General features: G+C 40.8%; 1 protein-coding gene and 1 long non-coding RNA gene across 2 annotated transcripts in view; both read left to right on the forward strand.

Moving 5' to 3' along the window:
* Positions 1-19,563, forward strand: part of sv2a (synaptic vesicle glycoprotein 2A) — a 62,133-nt gene that overhangs the window by 22,944 nt on the left and 19,626 nt on the right. Inside the window, exon 2 of the mRNA XM_085178298.1 lies at positions 2,445-3,237. Within this exon, the coding sequence (XP_085034424.1) occupies positions 2,628-3,237 (610 nt within the window). The 5' untranslated portion in view covers positions 2,445-2,627. The remainder of the gene's footprint in view (positions 1-2,444; positions 3,238-19,563) is intronic.
* Positions 4,032-19,559, forward strand: LOC146509070 (uncharacterized). Its single transcript, XR_014876964.1, has 3 exons — positions 4,032-4,141; positions 4,443-17,886; positions 17,941-19,559. It is a non-coding gene; the product is annotated as an uncharacterized LOC146509070 (long non-coding RNA).

The following is a 19,563-nucleotide window of genomic DNA, read 5'->3' on the forward strand; positions in this document are numbered from 1 at the left end:
CACGGCAAAGACTGACACCACAGGAAATGACCTCACTTCAGTAAGATGACTAGTTAAATCCACTGGACACTAAATATTTTACAGGGTTAATAATTTGCTCACTAAATACATATTATTATTCTTAGCCTATACTAGAGTAGCTTTGCATGATTTACACGAATAGTTCATAACAATACTTGTTTGTCTTATGCTAGGCCTCAGTACATCAATATTTAAGCAAACTTCTTGACTGACCCTCATAAACAAAAGATTTGCTATAGTTAATGTGAGTATCCACCATTACAAGAATGGATGTCCATCCATCCATCCATTCGCTTCTCCTTTTCAGGGTCACGGGGGGCACTGGAGCCTATCCCAGCTGTCATAGGGCGAGAGGCGGGGTACACCCTGGACAGGTCGCCAGTCTGTCGCAGGGCCAACACACAGGGACAGACAACCATTCGCACTCACATTCATTCGCACATTCACACCTAATGGCAATTTGGATTTTCCAATTAACCTATCCCCACAAGCTGCATGTCTTTGGACGGTGGGAGGAAGCCGGAGTACCCGGAGGGAACATGCAAACTCCACACAGAAAGACCCCGGCCTGATGTTGGAATTGAACTCAGGACCTTCTTGCTGTGCGGCAACAGTGCTAACCACCGTGCCACCGTGCTGCACAAGAATGGATGTGTGATAGAAAATAAGAAACAGTGAAATAGATCCCATTTGAGGATTTCCGAGGACTCAAAGAGGCGAATGTGTCCAATATTTAACACAATAGAAATTCAGACACATTTTTATCTCCTTCTTAATGTGGTGAATCATCACATTAATCCTTCCAGTCGGGAACTGTTCGTAGGATGCCAAATGTCTGATCATACAGTAAATGCTCAGTTTATTACGTCTATTTGTTGAGCTTACAGCCTTTTCCTTTGGCACAGCATGCTCCTGTCAGTAAGACAAAGCAGAGCAGCTTCACAGAGACAGAGAAAAAGAGCAGGCAGTCCTGCTGATAGAATCACGATTGCAAATTATGACTCAGTGAGGAAAGACAAGTTCTTTTCTGTACAAACTAAATATTTTATAAATACCTAATGATGTCTTGAAAAGTGAATCGTCTATGTGGGAATAGATAGATAGATATAATTTTATTTCGAACATGCGAATATAATTGAAATAACAACAGAAAAAAAACAAAAAACAAAACTTAAAAATCATCAAGTTTTCATGTAGATATCTTTGTCTACAGAATGCGTGTGCTCGAAAAGGAGTAGGATGAAGTTTACACTTTTCTTGTTCCTACCCCCTTATTTCAAATTTCATTGCTTACAAATCCATATCCAGGATTCAACATTATTTGATCATATATGGTTAACTATGTACAAGTCGAACACATTGAACATACACAAATAAAAACCATTTTCAGCACGTAAACCAGAACAACAACAAACTACATTTTTTACATAAACTAATCACCCTGTCTATAACACCCGCTTAATCTCTGAGCTTGTTTTATATCTATGTGACAAACACCTTAATAAAAACTTAAGGTTGGGTTACTCAGGCCTTGATCTATAAAAAAAATGAGTCTTCGGATCATTTTGAAGTAGTATTATATTCTGACTGTGATATCACGGGATTGCCTGACTGTTTCAAGTATTCAGTGTCTGGATTTAAAAACAGTACATGGATTATGGGCGATTGTGGCTCAAGAGTTGGGAGTTCGCCTTGTAATCGGAAGGTTGCCGGTTCGAGCCCCGGCTTGGACAGTCTCGGTCGTTGTGTCCTTGGGCAAGACACTTCACCCGTTGCCTACTGGTGGTGGTCAGAGGGCCCGGTGGCGCCAGTGTCCGGCAGCCTCGCCTCTGTCAGTGCGCCCCAGGGTGGCTGTGGCTACAATGTAGCTGCCATCACCAGTGTGTGAATGTGTGGATGACTGGATATGTAAAGCGCTTTGGGGTCCTTAGGGACTAGAAAAGCGCTATACAAATACAAATACACTTATAATCACAAGTGTTCTTGGGGTAAACTTGAATTTAACCCCCACCACGGCGGTACTTTCTGTATATGCTGACCTTTGCTGCAGCTCTTTGCTTGTTAATTGCACAGGCCTGTGTCACAGCATGGACCATTATATGTTCGGTAGCTCTGTGGTGCACCGCTGTAAATGCCACAGTGTGATTTGGGCTGTAGACAGAGCTGTGAGATAACTATTAATACAGACCACTGAGCTCTAGACTCAGTTGTCAGCTTCTTAAAGCTGTCATGTCCTTTTTTTCTCCAACCATTAGTGCTGAGCCAGATAATATGTCCTGCAAATGTCAATGCGATGTGAATGCCTGTGGTCCTGTGCATTTCACTATTAATTACTTGAACCTAGACTGTTTAAAAACGTGTCTCTGCCTGACAGGTGTTGTATGACTCGTGCTAACTCGACTCTTTTCTTTGCTTTTCCACAGGATTTATTGTGTCTGAGCCGACTCTGTGCAGCTGCAGCAGCAGTGCAGTGGAGCTGGGAGCTGTCCTCAGTGCTGAATTTATCAGCTCACATAAATACCCATCGCACACTCATGTGCCTGGGCTGCTCCTGATACTTCCTATTCCTCGCAGCAACTGACCGACACCACCTCCACATATCCAAGATGGACGATGACGGTCGCTACAGAGACAGCCGCTCAGACTTCGTCCGCGGCGCCAAGGACATTGCCAAAGTTGCTAAGAAGCAGGTCGGTAAGAAGGTGGGGCGCGGCATGGACAAAATGACAGACGAGTACACCAAACGCTCTTATAAGCGATTTGAAGAGGAAGACGACGACGACGATTATGCTGGCGTGCCGAGCAATGACGGCGGATATTATCGCAACGACAGCCGCGCCAATGATGAAGAAGGCCACAGCGACTCCACCGAAGGACACGATGAGGATGACGAGATCTATGAGGGCGAGTACCAGGGCATCCCGAGAGCTGAATCGGGGAAGGCTGGCAGCATGGATGGCGTGACAGCCGCGCAGGCACAGCAGTTCAGGGATCTTTCGGCCTATGAGGGCGAGAGGAGAAAAGATCAGGAGGAGTTGGCGCAGCAGTATGAGACCATCCTGCAGGAGTGTGGCCACGGGAAGTTCCAGTGGACGCTCTACTTTGTCTTGGGCCTGGCACTAATGGCAGATGGCGTGGAGATCTTTGTTGTTGGCTTCGTGTTGCCCAGTGCTCAAATAGACATGTGTCTCTCCGAGCCCAACAAAGGCATGCTGGGTAAGATATCCACATTTCACTCTCTTGCTTGCTCTGAGCTCGCTTGTCAACACTCAGGAGGGGGGATTACATAAGAGCCAATGTGCAACTTTTCTTTCAACTAGTCTACTCTGTATTGTCTCTCTCTTTATTTTTTATCTGTGTGCGTCCTTTGGCAGCGTAGGCCACCACTTCACATTTTATCTCTATCATCTTAGCCATTACCTTTGCAGCTTATCCCCGGTAATTGGTTTTCGACAGCCTCGTTGGCAGTGGAACTACAGCTATTTAAGATTCAACTGCCCATGCAGCTCCTGAACGGCAGCAGCAGAATTTAAAATCGAACGCTCAGCCAGTCCAAACATAATGTTCTCTGCTTCACTTCAGCTGTTTTTAGCTGAATACAATGTGTGTATTTATGTGTATGCATGTGTGTGTTCACACTCAGAAAATGAGGTACCTTCTTGAAGTCCAACCGCTTGTTTCTGTGTTGGTACCCTCTAAAGCAGGGGTCCCCAATCTCAGTCCACGAGTCCTGCAGGTTTCAGATGTGTCCTTGATCCATCACAGCTGATTTAAATGGATAAATTACCTTCTCAGCTTGTCTTTAAGGCTGTGTCCCAATTCAGGGTCTGCACGCTTGAAGTACGCGCACTACGTGTACTACGTACTGTGCGTACTATAAGTACGAGAAGTGAGGAAGTGAGAGGCTTGTGAAATAGGACGGTCTAGCCTTCGTCGCGCTGTTCAGGTTGCCTAGCAACCATGATACTAACCGCGAGAAACGCGAGATTGTTTGACATAAATGAAGAAGAAAAAAATGTTTTGTTGGTCATTCATTTTTGTCATGACATCACTTTGATTAGTTGAGTATCTGAGGCTGAGACCACAGGACTGTAAAACATGATTGTTGGGCTTCATTTCTGTACTGAACAGTCATTTAAGATTAGTTAGTAAATAACAATTAGCTCTTGTTGTTCATGAGACTAAAGTCATCTCACTGTGGTAATGTAAATATAATATGGCCAATATTATAGTATTGTCAGATTATTATGATATGTATATATATGTATACATATATATATATATATATATATATATATATATATATATATATATATATATATATATATATATATATATGTGTATGTATATATATATATATATATATATATACATACATATATATATATATATATAGAGGTTGAAAGTACAAACATCACTAGTGTCACATAACTTTGCCGACATGTGGCCAACAGCAATGTTTTAATGTTCTTCGTTATTAAACATTCGCACATGAATAAGTGACGTCATATTCAGTACTTACCTTTGACAGTTCGGCCGCTCCCTTCTGCCGTATTTTGCGGCAAAATTATCCACACCCACCACCGCTATGAATTGTGGGATATATGGGACCACGAAGCGTGCACCGGACCACGCTTGATATTTGGGGAAATCGACGGCGCATTTGGAGTATGCATTTGAAGTACACTTCGAATTGGGACAGCCGTCGTCGCGTGGCGGTGACGTAACCGCACTTAAAATACGTACTTCAAGCGTGCAGACCCTGAAATGGGACACAGCAAAAGTTCTCCAGAGGCCTGGTAATGAACTAATCATGTGATTCAGGTGTGTTGACCCAGGGTGAGATCTAAAACCTGCAGGACACCAGCCCTCGTGGACTGGGATTAGGGACCCCTGCTCTAAAGTAATGATGTAGTACCATGGACAGGGCACGCCAGTCTTGAACTTCCCGTAAAATGTATATTTTAATGCACATTTTAACCTTTGCACCTTTAAATTTAGAGTAGATAGTTTAAATATTTACCTTTGTAAACCCAGAATATCTGGTCAGGCTCCGAATCCTACCACGCCATCTGTCATTGGCTGGACACCAAAGGCCTGAGTAAGTGAGGGTGAGTATCTGAGGGTGGTGCTGGACGTGTATGGGGACCTCAACACAGCGAGGAGGTGTGTGGTAGCAGTAACAGATGGGTTCAAGGTGGGGTTAGGATTACATCAGCTCTGTGGCTGACAGATGAGATCATGCAGGAACCTGGAGAGGTGTAGGTTTGTTCTGGAGAGAAGAAGAATGAAAATGAGTAGAAGTATGGTGTGAAGAGGGTGGAACGAACAAAAAAAAGAGTTTTCATTGGGAGTGACCAGGATGGACATGAATAGAAATCATTACATTTCTAATCTCAGGATGAGCAGTTTGGAGTTAAATTGAGAAAGATGTGCAGAAGAAGGATAGCAGATCAGGTAGGAGGAAAACAGGAAGACCTCAGGGACGATTCATAGATGTAGTGAAGGAGGACCTGTAGAGTGGTGGTGTGACAGGGATAGGGTGAGATACAGGCAGATGATGTGCTATGGTCGCCCCGAAAGGCAGGAAGAAGAAGAAAAAGGAGAAGTAAATACACTTCAGTGAAAGCGACGCATGATTTTGATCGAAGCACTGCTGAATCCACTAACAGCTGAATGCAGATCCCTGTTAGAGCTCTGCCTGGACTCCATGTTGTTGGTTTTATTTACTGTAATGTTGATGAGTTGGATGCGCTCTGATTACATAATTTCCTCTCAGAGGGGTGTTGACTGTTCAACTGTACAGCTGCTCGATGCACATCGTCACAGCAGATGTGGATGTTGATTATCTGTGGTGGTTAAAGTGAACATCATGGGTTCATAAAAGAGTCCTCTGTTCAAACATTACCTGTTAATTCTGATTGACAGTTCAAGTGATCAAAGTTTGTTTCAGTATGAAACTTTCACTTTTGGTGATGATAGACATTCTGATTAAGTGTTTTTATCAACAGTATTATATGATTGATTAACAGAGATGGGCAGTAACGCGTAACGCGTTACTGTAATCCGATTACTTTTTCCAAGTAACGAGTAAAGTAAGGGATTACTATTGCAAAAACGGTAATTAGATTACCGTTACTTTCCCGTAGGAACGCTGCGTTACTGCGTTACTAAAACCGTGATTTTTTTGCGAGAATGTCTCATGACAGTGACGTAAGCGAGTGCGACGTTCGTGACAACAGCTGTGTGCAGATCAACAATGGATCATATATCGAGTGCAGAGAGAGTATGAGCGTGCAGCGTTTAAAGCGTGGAAGTACTGACCTTACTTTGAGTTTGATTCCATAAAAAGTGACAAAAACATTAGTGTCCGTTGTGCGTGGGAAGAAAACTTCTTTTTACACCGAAAAAACCCCTAAACTTCCAAGCAAGCACCGAGTAGCTACGACGTAATGGGAAACTCACAGAGAAACTCGCGGATCCTTCCACTGACGGCAGCACACCTGCACCAGGGTAAACCTCCGCCTACCCCACTCCTGCTTTACAGGTGAAAATAGAGCAACAGGACCGCTAGTCTTTGACTTTATTTATTTTCTGCTGTGTTTTACTTGCATCTATTTGAAAGACTGAGTGTAAACACAAAAAAAAATATTTATGTGCTGGAATGTGCAGAAAATAGGTTTAAATATTAAACAAATTTCTTCAAGTCAGAGAATGTTGCATATAATAAAATGTTTGCTTGATGCATAAAGTTAAAACATTAAAACTAATAAAACAAGTTTTAAAAAGAGACTTTTCCATTTGATTACATTTTGTATGATGGATTATGTAGAAAAAGTAGAATTGGGCTGAAAGATCTATCACTTTATCACCTATTCAGGTTGTAAATCGTGTTTTTAAAAAGTAACTAAGTAACTAAGTAACTAAGTAATTAATTACTTTTGAAAATATGTAATCAGTAAAGTAACGGGATTACTTTTTGGGGGAAGTAATCAGTAATTAGTTACTGATTACTTTTTCAAGTAACTTGACCAACACTGTTGATTAACTGGGCTATGCATAAATCAATGGAAGCAGCCCAAACAGGCTTATGAGACACAATTAAATAAAAAGAAAAATCAGGGCCATGAAGTGAAAATAAGACAAAAAGCATGATGCCACCTGAGAAGGGCTAATTTACCCGTATCCCCAAAAGAACATTTCATTCTCTCGTCCTCAGTGCACCAAAACATTGAATTTTAAAGATTTGGATATTCTTGCATCGTCTTCTAATTTACATAACTCACACAGTCCGTTATCCTCCTGAATGTTTTTAAATCTGCCAGCTTCAAGGACAAGAGGAAGGGTTCCCCGTAATGTCTCTGATTGCTCAGTGATTTTGCAGTATATGGTTCAGAATCACAGTTAGGCTTCATTTCAATATTTTTTTGTAGTTTTGGCTTTAACAAAATGTCTTTTTCAAATCTAGAAAACTTGAATATTAAATTATTCAACATGAATTCTATATCGCTCGTGGAGAGCTGTGTGAAACCTTGTTATTGAGTCGATCTTCTGCCAAATTAAGCAAATTCATCATTTTACATTTTTGCTTTCTGATCCAGGAATCCATGTCAGAAAAGTCAATGCACAAACAAAATTATGAACATACCCCTAAAGCTGGTCTGTACAGAGTCTGCTGCAGTTTATTTTAAATGATTAGTGCCACATTTATGCAAGATTATCACTCAGTATGGTAACACCCAGAGCACGAGTTACTGTATATGTGTAATACATGAAAATACATGCTCAATTGTCCAGATACAGAGGTCCAAAAGATCACTTTTGTTCACCTGGGAAGACCTTACCAGAAAAGTTCATCAGATGTATGCTTACGACAGCTCAGCCAATGGTATTCATGAGTGTAGCCTGTATATAAAAGATGGAAATGGTCACAGTGACATCACCCATTGGTTCTGTCAGTTAACAACAGCAAGTTCTTATCACCGATAAGACAAAGAGGTCCAACTCAGTGATGACGACCAAAAGGAAAGAGGAGAAAGGGCAAATTATTAAAGAAAGCCAATGAAATAACTACTTGCATATAATTTTTCAAAATATTAAAAATGATCCCTCCAGCTGTCAGACAAACACATTAGCTAGTGCATATGATGGATCATTCTAAAAGGAAGTGGAGCAAAATTAGAAAACTTGCGACTTAAATTGCTGCCTGGTCTGGCTGCCATCTATACCTCCTTTCCCCTTCTTTCTCCCTCTGGGTTTGTGTCATGCTGGGGGAGGGGCAGGGAGACACGACTGGCCTCCATTCCCTCCCCTCTTCCTGTTACGCAACATTCCTGACTCATGCGAGAGAGCCTCTTGTGCTCGTACCTCTCTGCATGCAGTCTCCTCTTCCGACCCCCATCCTCAGGCTCCATCTCAGCCTATCCTGCTAGCTGCTTTCACCCCACGCAGTGTTCTGGATCATCTGTTTTGCGTGTGCATTAGTATGTGCATGTAAAGGGCGACTGCAACAATGTCGACATGATCACGGATCCGTCGTTTGACATTTCAGCAACACAAAGACTAGAATTAAATAAGGATCAAACACAGGGAATGATGACAGATCGAGGGGTCTAAATAAAACCCTGGTGCAGCGTTTCTGCTCGACGAAACACATCGACACAGCAGTGAAACAGTGAAGTGGTTGTCATTGATTTGCCCTTGTTGTGAAGCTGCAGTGGACTGTAGCTTTTTTGTCATATAGGAGAGACGGAGTTTGTTCCATGCAGGATATATGCAGGATCAGCGCAACTTTTCTCACTGCTCAGCATTCAGTGTATTTCCAGCCACAGTTCTGTTAAATATAGTCACGAGAAGGTTGTTTTTATCTGTAACCTTTGCTACAATATGTTCACCGTCTCCTCTAATTATTGCAGTTGCATGGCTGCATTTTGAGACAGCGACTGCACAGTTCTCCTCAGGCTAAAAGGAACCTTTGTGTAATATAATGTATCCTCGGCCTTTTCATGGACATGGAATCAGCAACTGAAATCACACTTTTCCACGCTGTCAGAATCCACCGGTGGAGTTGAGCATAACTTGCTTTTCGCGAGTTTATCACCGCTCGTCATCCACGCCTCCCGCTGAACGCGTAGCGCTACTTTGAAGTTTGTTTTTCGCGCTACTTGTACGGCACTATGTTGCCTGGCGGATGGACATGTGACCAACTTACCACTCTTGAACCCCGATACTGTGTGTCTGATCACATGCCCTTCCGCCAGGCAACGTAGTGCCGTACAACAGCGGAACAAACAAAACAAATCGTCTTACGATATGACAGAAATCATGGACAATCCTTAGAAAAGCCGCACCTGACTAAAAGCCGCAGGGTTCAAAGCTTGTGCAAAAAGTAGCCCGACAATTACGGTAAGTTTGCATATCAGTACTTCTCCAATACTAGAAAATTAATATAGAAGCTTCTGGGTTACATATTCATTTGAAAAACACTGAGCTTTGTTATCAAAATGAGCTTTTTCTTAAATTTCATTTGTATTTTTATAAACCCCTAAAAGTAATATTTCCAGTCAGTACAGAAACAGCAGTCGTAAATTATCTTTACTACACGCAACACACAAATAAGCCTTATAACAAATGATTCAGAGTACCGTAAAAAAACACCTGACTTTGTTTACAAAATTGGAAGCAGCGTAAACAGTGCGGGGGATTTGATGAGTGCTGCCAAACAGAGCTGCAGGTAACCGAGCAAACAGCTTATTCAGGAGCTATTTCCCCTCTTTTTGAAGGCATTTTAATCAGCTGCTGCAGTGTTTGTTTGGACCAAACACCCAGTCACAAAGTGAGACCACTGCAAAGCACTTATAGCATTTATTACTTCAGCTTTCAGTGGTAGCAGTGGATATTTGCTGGCTGACTTTCACGGTCACCACAAGAAACCGCAGCTGTATTCTCCTCCTGCACTACTTTTTATTTGGTTGTTCAATAAAAACAAAGCAGGGGAAGCACCACAAAGGAGAGCCATGCTAATTTTGCAGGTGATATGAAGGAAAACTAGAAGTTTACAGAAGAAATCTCAGCTCACTGTGCTTCATAAGCAAATCGAAAAGTCATAAAATCCACAAACAACTGGATGAAAAGTGAATTATTTAAATAAAATAATATATAATAGAGTAGGGTATAGAGGATGCATATGCTTTTTACTGAAAGACTGACCTTAAATGAACTCCTTTTGAGACATTTTAAATGCTTTTCATTTAACTTATATAAACCTTAAAACCTAAGTGAAAAAATAATCGTTTGCTCAGCTTCTGTACAGTTGAACACTGACTGTCTCCTGATATTGGACCTTAATATCTAGAAGACATGTACATGTACCTTTTGCTTCCTGTGAACATATTGTGACTTTAAAGGAACCCATAATTACCTCGAACCCTAATAATGAACCCTGAGGGGTACATTTGTGTAGATTGTACCTGTAGGAATACAATTAGGCTTTTCCTGTACCCTGTTTCTGAGACTTGTAAGTTCATGAGAGAAGAACACTGCAGTGTAAGTCATCTATAAATGATCAGTTCTGCTCTACAAGAGCTGCTAACATGTCTCCCTCACTGGATCCTTAAACAAGCCCAGTGTCCTCTGCTAGTTGGGGAAAACCTGCTATTAATAGAAGCCTCCTGCCCTGCCCCCTCTTCATGCACGTAGACACACAGTCTCGCACACTTTTGTCCATTTCCACACACACACACATGCGTATACACTACCCTGGAGCCCTTGGGAGTTCTGTCACAGCGCTGACTGGCCATCGTCCTCCCCCCCTCCTCCCCTCCCCCCTGCAAAGGTGCTCAGCTGTCTGGAGATTTCCGCTTCTCTTCTTTTTGCACCTCGTCCTGCTCACCTCTCTCCTTCCCCACATTTTGTTTCAGCTTTCTCTGAAAAACAAAACGCGAAACACGTCTCATGAATGATTAAAATGTAGACGAATAGAAAGCAGTGGTTGTTTGGATGTTACTGAGCATCTGCAGCTCACTGCAGCGTCAGATTCACTGGAATTCAATGAAGTGTGTTACTAGTGGTTTGAAAAACACGAAAACGTCACCAATAGGAACATTATTTAATTAAACGCAATTCTAGATTCAAGAGTTTGTTGGGAAAACTGTCAAATAAAAAAAAAATCACAAAGAAATAGTCGGGATCTCATTACTGCTGAAGGATTTCAAATACAAAAGCTGTTGGCAGCAGAACTGTTTTTGATAAGATCAGTGTTGGTCAAGTTACTTGAAAAAAGTAATCAGTAGCTAATTACTGATTACTTCCCCAAAAAAGTAATCCAGTTACTTTACTGATTACATATTTTCAAAAGTAATTCATTACTTAGTTACTTAGTTACTTTTTAAAAACACGATTTACAACCTGAATAGGTGATAAAGTGATAGATCTTTCAGCCCAATTCTACTTTTTCTACATAATCATCATACAAAATGTAATCAAATGGAAAAGTCTCTTTTTAAACTTGTTTTATTAGTTTTAATCTTTTAACTTTATGCATCAAGCAAAAATTAAATTATATGCAACATTCTCTGACTGGAAGAAATTAGTTTAATATTTAAACCTATTTTCTGCACATTCCAGCACATAAAATATTTTGTGTGTTTACACTCAGTCTTTCAAATAGATGCAAGTAAAACACAGCAGAAAATAAATAAAGTCAAAGACTAGCGGTCCTTTTGCTCTATTTTCACCTGTAAAGCAGGAGTGGGGTAGGCGGAGGTTTACCCTGGTGCAGCTGTGCAGCGGTCAGTGGAAGAATCCGCGAGTTTCTCTGTGAGTTTCCCATTACGTCGTTGCGCACTCTTTGCTTGTTTAGGGTTTTTTTCGCTGTAAAAAGAAGTTTTCTTCCCACGCACAACGGACACTAATGGTTTTGTCACTTTTTATGGAATCAAACTCAAAGTAAGGTCAGTACTTCCACGCTTTAAACGCTGCACGCTCATACTCTCTCCCGCACTCTTATATTGTCCGTTGTTGATCTGCACACAGCTGTTGTCACGAATGTCGCACTTGCTTATGTCACTGTCATGAGACATTCTCGCAAAAAATCACGGTTTTAGTAACGCAGTAACGCAGCGTTCCTACGGGAAAGTTACGATAATCTAATTACCGTTTTTTGCAATAGTAATCCCTTACTTTACTCGTTACTTGAAAAAGTAATCGGATTACATCTCTGGATAGGATGCTTCACCTCCACACTGTAGGCTGTCATGGCTTTTCTGTAGACTGTGCAGAGTGAATGTAGCATCTTCTCCAGCTTGGTGTTGTGAACCCAGGCATGATGAAGCAGAGGAATTAAATCATATATAGCTTTATTTTCTGGTTTCTTTCCGCTGAATCATACTATAGTTTACAAAAGAAACGGCATGCTACATTGAACTAGTGCTTCAGGCTCTTAACCTAATCAGGTAAGGTCTTTTCCTCATAGAATTCTCTGTGAATGAACTTCTTTGCAGGTCAGTTTTGCCCTTAAAACATCATTTGTTCACTATAAAATCCATATGCTGCCTTTTTGCCATTTCTACCCCATTTCCATACAGTTGACATCATATTGTTCATGTTCTGCTGTAGTCCCTGTTGGTGGTGACCCCATTTAATCCAATAAGGGTGAGAACAACCTGCACAAGCATCAATCACAGCATCCCATCAGGCACCACTACTGCTAAGAACTAGTTCATTGCAGTGGTTATGTTTTGGGTTTTTTTGCACTATGATGCTTCCTTATTTAACTGTTTAAAACAAAAGCACAGTGTTGTCTCTTTGGCCATTAAATAATAAACTTTTTTCATTAGCTTTTTGGAAACATTTCTGTTTTCTGCTGATTGGTTTGCAGCTTTTCCCTGTAAAGAGCTGCTGTGGCCAAAACCAGCTCCATGAGTGTAAAAGTCCACAGGCTGTAAAAAAAAGAAATATAATATCAATAGTAGTATTGATTGGTCTTTCGACTGTTATGTGCATCTTTAGGAATTTGGTGAAAAATATTGTTTTTACTGCCAGAATGTATTTTACCTTTAATATTTTATTTGGTTTCTGTCATATTTGTCCATTTAAAAGTACATAAAAGCAACAACTTGGGCTTAAATCAAACTCTTCCCTAAGATGATGTTATTTTATTAGTCAAACTAAATATTGACGACATTGTGGTTTAGCTTTAAGGCGAGCTTTGTTAGCCTCTTAATTAATTATTTCACCCCTCAGACATAGAAGAGCGATAAATTGGGACATAATTCATCCTCAAGCCAGAAGCAGCTGCTAATGCATTCTAGCCACATAGACAAGCAAATGTGATGACGGGGGAAATGATAATGACGTGGTTACTGGTCACGACTGCAATCAGGCTTCCAGCTCCCAGCTGGATTTGGTGGTTTAGAAAGAAATATTTACCATTTGATCCGTCCGACTCTCTGTGGCTGTCTGTTTGTCTACTTTGATGCTGCTGCAATGCGGCGACATTCATCATCACCATCACTTGCTAGTTGTTGCTGCTGCTATGAAGGATATTTCCAGGAGAAGTAGCTCACAGCTGCTTTGGAACACACAGCTTTATGATTCCTTATCTTCAGCGGACTTTCTGCTGTTGTACTTAATCTCCTGAAGACTCAACCTAATTCTATAGGATGTTAGCAGTGAGTGAAAAGGAAATAAAGCATAAATGATTGATATGATTGGGTGACCATTAATAATGTTTCTATACACTGAAATATACAACCAAAGGACAGACAGCAGGAATGAAACATGTGCAGCCAGAAACAAATACACACTTCAATAATTTCATTCAAAGGTCTTTTCATTTAAAAGAAAAGGACGCCCACCGTCACATTATTCTAGTTCAGGACATCCATCCTCTGTGTTAACCTGGCTTTTCAACCAGCTTCATCATCCCGGCACTTTGCACCTCTGTCAGACTGTTTAATAATAGATCGTATTACCAGATGCGTTTAAAACCTGTGTAGAATTATTTTTTCCCTGCCTAATTCTGGATTTTTTCTGGATGTCTTACACCAGCGGTCCCCAACCCCGGGTCCTCGGACCGGTCCCGGTCCGTGAGTCGTTTGGTACTGGGCCGCGAGAGTAGAGGCTCAGGTGTGAAATGTATAGTTTTCAGGGCTTTTATCGATTTTCAGCGTTATTTTGTTATTGTTTTTATCGTTTACTCGGTTTTCCTGGGTCTTTTCACGTGTGTTATGAATAAATTTTCTTTTTTTCAGTACCGGTACTAGTTTTATTTTGTTGTATTTATCTGCGACACCTTAAAGGCCGGTCCCTGAAAATATTGTCCGGCATAAACCGGTCCGTGGTGCAAAAAAGGTTGGAGACCGCTGTCTTACACCATTAGCTGTTGGCAGGACTGTGTTGTTTTTGTTATGCAAGAAACAATATTAGATGTAACAATGTGATTCCCATGGCACTGAGTATAGTTTGTGCCTTGATTACTGGTACTTGTCCTCATCTGCCTTTAGGTAAGATGCAGGTTAATGACCGTTTCAGATTTTCCCCATGAATTCTAAGCCTACCTTGAAATAGTCAGCCTTTTGGGTCAGAAACTAACTTACTGTTTGCACCTTACCTGAAGGATAAAGCTCACAGGGTGACATTAAAGGATCAGTGTCTGAGCCATGCTGCTTCACAGCAGGAATTCGACAAGACTACGTCTTCGGCCTTGTTCTGTCTTACACATACACTCTGCTTCTTGTGCCACGGTGGTGTGAGAAGTTCACAATTCAGTAGAAGTAATTGTCACCTGTCTGGTTGATGTCTCAGAGTTTAAGTCAAACCTGGACAGAATGGTGCTACTGTTCCTCTGGGACAAAATATCTCAGTGAGACCGGATCTGTCCTTTATTACTTTGCTGGTTCTAGTCATAGACTGTACATAAAAGATGGACACAGCCACTATGACATCACCCAGTGGTTTGCATTCTTTAGCTTCCTGGTTGTATTATTTATCAGGTCATTCCATTATAATTACCCCAGTACACAACAACATCAAAAAATATGTTTGAGAACTCCATTTCAATAAGGTGAAGCTAACACTGTTATTTGAAGAGACCACGCCCCTATCATGAACAAAATCTAGAAGTACAGTTGTTATGAAGAGCAAACTCAGCAACAAAGGTCAAAGTGGACTGGGATATAAATGCATATTCAACCTCTGAAGTTGGGAATTTTCACAGTGGAGTTTGTAGGGATTAACATTGTCATTATCATTTATCTGCCATAACAATGACACTCATTTCATGTGCAGTAGTGGTGCAACGGATAAAAAATCTCACGGTTCGGATCAGATCACGGTTTTAAGTCACGGATCGGATCAATTTTCGGATCAGCAAAAAAAGAAAAAAGACAAAAATGTAACATTTACTTATTGAAGTATTTTTTGCTTGTTAAAACATTCAACTCAAGACTCATCCCACGCAATTATTAAAAACAAATTATGATACAATATAGGGCAGTATAGGGCTTTGTATGTACCACTCAATTCAATTCAATTTTATTTATAAAGCGCCAAATCACAACAACAGTTGCCTCAAGGCGCTTTATATTGTAAGGTAGACCCTACAATAATACATACCGCTCATTATGTCGCACTCCGCTGTGATATAATGAGCGGTCACGGTTACGTAGCTTTCCGTTGCCCTGGAGGTCCACCCATTTGTAGTAGTTAGAGCAACAGAGGATGCCTGGGACAGTTCAGCCATAACTTTAAACTTTTCCTGCTCATACATGCTTGGACTGCCACTAAAGCGGACGCGCAACGGGATATCATCAAGCACGTTCATCATAGTTTAAACCCCTTGTTTTGCACAACGGAATACGGCCTCCTGTCTGTAGCTAAACATCCCAATAGCTTCTGTAATAGCTTTAGCCCGGTCGGACTGGGCTGCTTAAATGCCGCAGACCGCTAGCACTAGCCATAACTATCGCTTGACAGACCCACCACGCGCACCATACACATACTTTTTTCCTTCTTTTTCGAATCTTCGGATCACGTGCGTACCGAACCGTGGAGTGGGATCGGTTCGGATTACGGATCAACCGTGATCCGTTGCACCACTAATGTGCAGATACTGTGGAAAGCGTAAAGGGTCCACAAAAAACGTGACTCAGTGTAACGGGTTTTTGCAATAGTCAGTAATCAGCAACCTGTGGAGCTCTAGGCATCGCATTATTCTATGCATTTTAACACTTTTCCAAAATTTCAGCATCACAGTTAATTGAGACATTTTCTACTCGATCTTTTGAAATGTCAGATAAAACAGTCAGAACAGAACTGTGACCCTGTTGAGTGCTCTAAGGCTACATTCACACTGCAGGTTTTAATGCTCAATTCCGATTTTTTGATCAAATCCGATTTTTTTGTCTGCTCGTTCACACTACAAATAAAACGCGACAGCAAACGCGCTCTAGTGTGAACGCTCAAAGCGGCCGCATGCGCAAAAGAAGACGTCACACACAACGCGCTCTGTTTAGACCCAGAGCAAACAGTATTGTTTGACAGATGGCCTTAATATAAAGACTTCGAACTTCACATTTCCCAATTTTTGCTTTAAGTTATTTTGTTATTTACATAATAATGTAAATAACCTAATAATGATCCTTATTGCTGTTTTAGAGGAGCGCTGCTTCAAAGGATAGTTGCAGATTTCTGTCAGAATCTGCAGATTATACAGTACAAATAAAATGTTCACGTTTCTCCAACGTTGTCTTCCCAACAATTTCACCGGATGGCCAGGAAGCGTTCGCGATGTCTTCTCGGGCGCTGATAATTGGCGTCTGTCTTGTGTCGGTGACGTAAAAGACAGATTTAATGCGACTTGACCATCAAACAGCGGTCGCTTTCTAAAACATCGGATATGTATCGGATTCAGTACCACATACGAAAGTGACCCAGATTGGATTTGTGCCGTTCACACTGTCACACCATGATCGGATATGGGTCGCATAGGGTCAAAAAAATCGGATTTGATGCGCTTTCGCCTGCAGTGTGAACGTAGCCTTAGAGTAATGAGCCTTAAAAATACTCCGCAAAATTAACTAAATCTTTCACCACCAGGGGGTAGTATTTCACAAAAGGGTGATTTAAAATGATTTTGGATCTGGTTTGATGTTCTTTTACTTTTTAGCACTTTGACTGTTTTATCAACTGGCTTTGCCACTTAAATTAATCCTTAATCAATAAAATTGACTGAGAAATTTGACTCTAATGCACTAGAAAAAATACATTGTGCTTATTCTCCAATCCAATTGAATATTTTGAGAGCTTTGGGGTTAATTCTTGCAAAAAAATAGTATACAAATGCAGGATTACTACCTTTTCACATACGAAAAAGTGATAATGAGAATTTAAATATAGATGTCACAATCAGACACAGTATGGTGGAAAGTTGCTCCTTAAATATTCAGAGCGATCTCACCAATAACTTGTCTCACTGAACACCCTCAGAGTGCGAACACTGTTGACAGGATGTCAATAAGGTGCTGATTGCAGGAGAACAACTGGTGTATGTGTGGTGTGGGAGCATCATCAGTTTTGCAGAGAGAGAGAGAGAAAAGGTCTGACAGACAGAGTGTGGGATATGAGTCATGTTGGCACCTTAAATCACAAGTCGGGTTGACAAAGGTGCTGCTTGTTTCCGTTAACGGCATCTCCTCACTGGTGGCGACTTCCTGATGCAGAAGAGAATAAAGCAGTTTTATCCACGGGTTTCAGTTTATACTGTCTGGCTGTATGGAGAATTTCATTTGGGTAGAAACACCAGCAACCAGCCACTAAAGGGATTGTACTGAAGCTGTAAAAGAATAAAATATTTAGGGGCAGCGAGTGATGAAAAGGTTTCTTCAGATTCAAACAGAGGTGTCATTTATAGGAAAGCAGCACAACATGTATACTTATTTTAAGGCTGCAGCAGTTTGTTCCTGTTCTCTGGTTCCAGCCTTTGTCTAAGATTTTTTTTTATCAGCACTTTCATGTTTTGGAAGATTGTCATTTGTTGTGCACTAGAAATCCTCACCTTTTTGGTGACCTCATTATTAGGCCCAGGTCTTTAATGCATGCTAGCTCATTCAACTTAGCCAGTGTTTCAGATGAGTATATATCCATGTATGTCACTAAAACTATTCAGGTTAATTATATCATTATATATCATTTACCAACACCTCTAAAGTTAATTTATTTCATCTGATTACAGATTATACCATATTTGAGCTTGAATATAAGCTCAGCATGGCCCATTTCCTAGGTTTGTGCTAACATCAGCTAATTGCCACCTGCATTTTGCTCCATGCTCCAGTTTTAGAGATTCATCTTTTGCCTGCTCACACTTTCTGAAATACACATCTGAAATATTGCAACAAGGAAACAAGGGAAAAAAATGCTTAAGTGTCTTTTGTGTAAAACCCAGCTCTCAGTTACAACCTGATTATACAGGGTGAGCCATTTATATGGATACACCGTAATAAAATGGGAATGGTTGGTGATATTAAAGTCCTGTTTGTGGCACATTAGTATATGTGAGGGGGCAAACTCCTCAAGATGGGTGGTGACCATGGTGGCCATTTAGAAGTCGGCCATCTTGGATACAACTTTTGTTTTTTCAATAGGAAGAGGGCCATGTGACACATTGCCGATTCTGGCTGTGAACAAAGAGAAACTTGTAAATAACTCATGAAAGAATAAAGTTACGTTGAAACCAAGTATACCATTGTTTTTCTTGTGACATTACCAATAAGTTTGATGTGTCACATGGCCCTCTTCCTATTGAAAAAACAAAAGTTGTATCCAAGATGGCCGACTTCTAAATGGCCACCATGGTCACCACCCTTCTTGAGGAGTTTGCCCCCTCACATATACTAATGTGCCACAAACAGGACTTTAATATCACCAACCATTCCCATGTTATTACGGTGTAGCCATATAAATGGCCCACCCTGTACTATAATATGTGTGTATTATACTATAATACACATGGTCTTGATTAAATTTGAGAACCCCTTGAAACCACCTCCCTGTTTAAATCTCCTGTCTCTTCTCAGTCACTTACTGTTACTCAAACTAGTATTGATCAGTCTCTCTGGTTCCTTTACTTTGCTTTTTTAAAAGAAAAATCCATTTATACAATTTAGGGATAGATCAGTGTTTCTTTTTTATTATACACATAGTGAAAGATGATATTTTGCATATTTCACAAAATACATTGTGAATAAGATGTACGTCACGACCCTCTCTGCTCTGAAGTGTATGGTTTGGATGATTATGTTGCATTAACTTGCTGTTTCATGCTTAATGCAAAAATACTTGAGTCCAGTGAAGCAGTCAGATGAGCTAATTTACTGGGCAGTGGAAGTTTAATGGAAGTGCAAGTGGAGGCTGGAAGTAATATCAATGAGTTTACTGATGAATAATAACTCATTATCTTGCCCTTTGTCTCTCTCCGTCTCATTATCTCTTCCCATGACGTTCCCCTTCCATTACTCTTCCCTCTTAATCCCCCCTCCCTCC

Source organism: Neolamprologus multifasciatus, chromosome 11 (genome assembly GCF_963576455.1).
Source record: "Neolamprologus multifasciatus chromosome 11, fNeoMul1.2, whole genome shotgun sequence".
Classification (NCBI taxonomy): Eukaryota; Metazoa; Chordata; class Actinopteri; order Cichliformes; family Cichlidae; genus Neolamprologus; species Neolamprologus multifasciatus.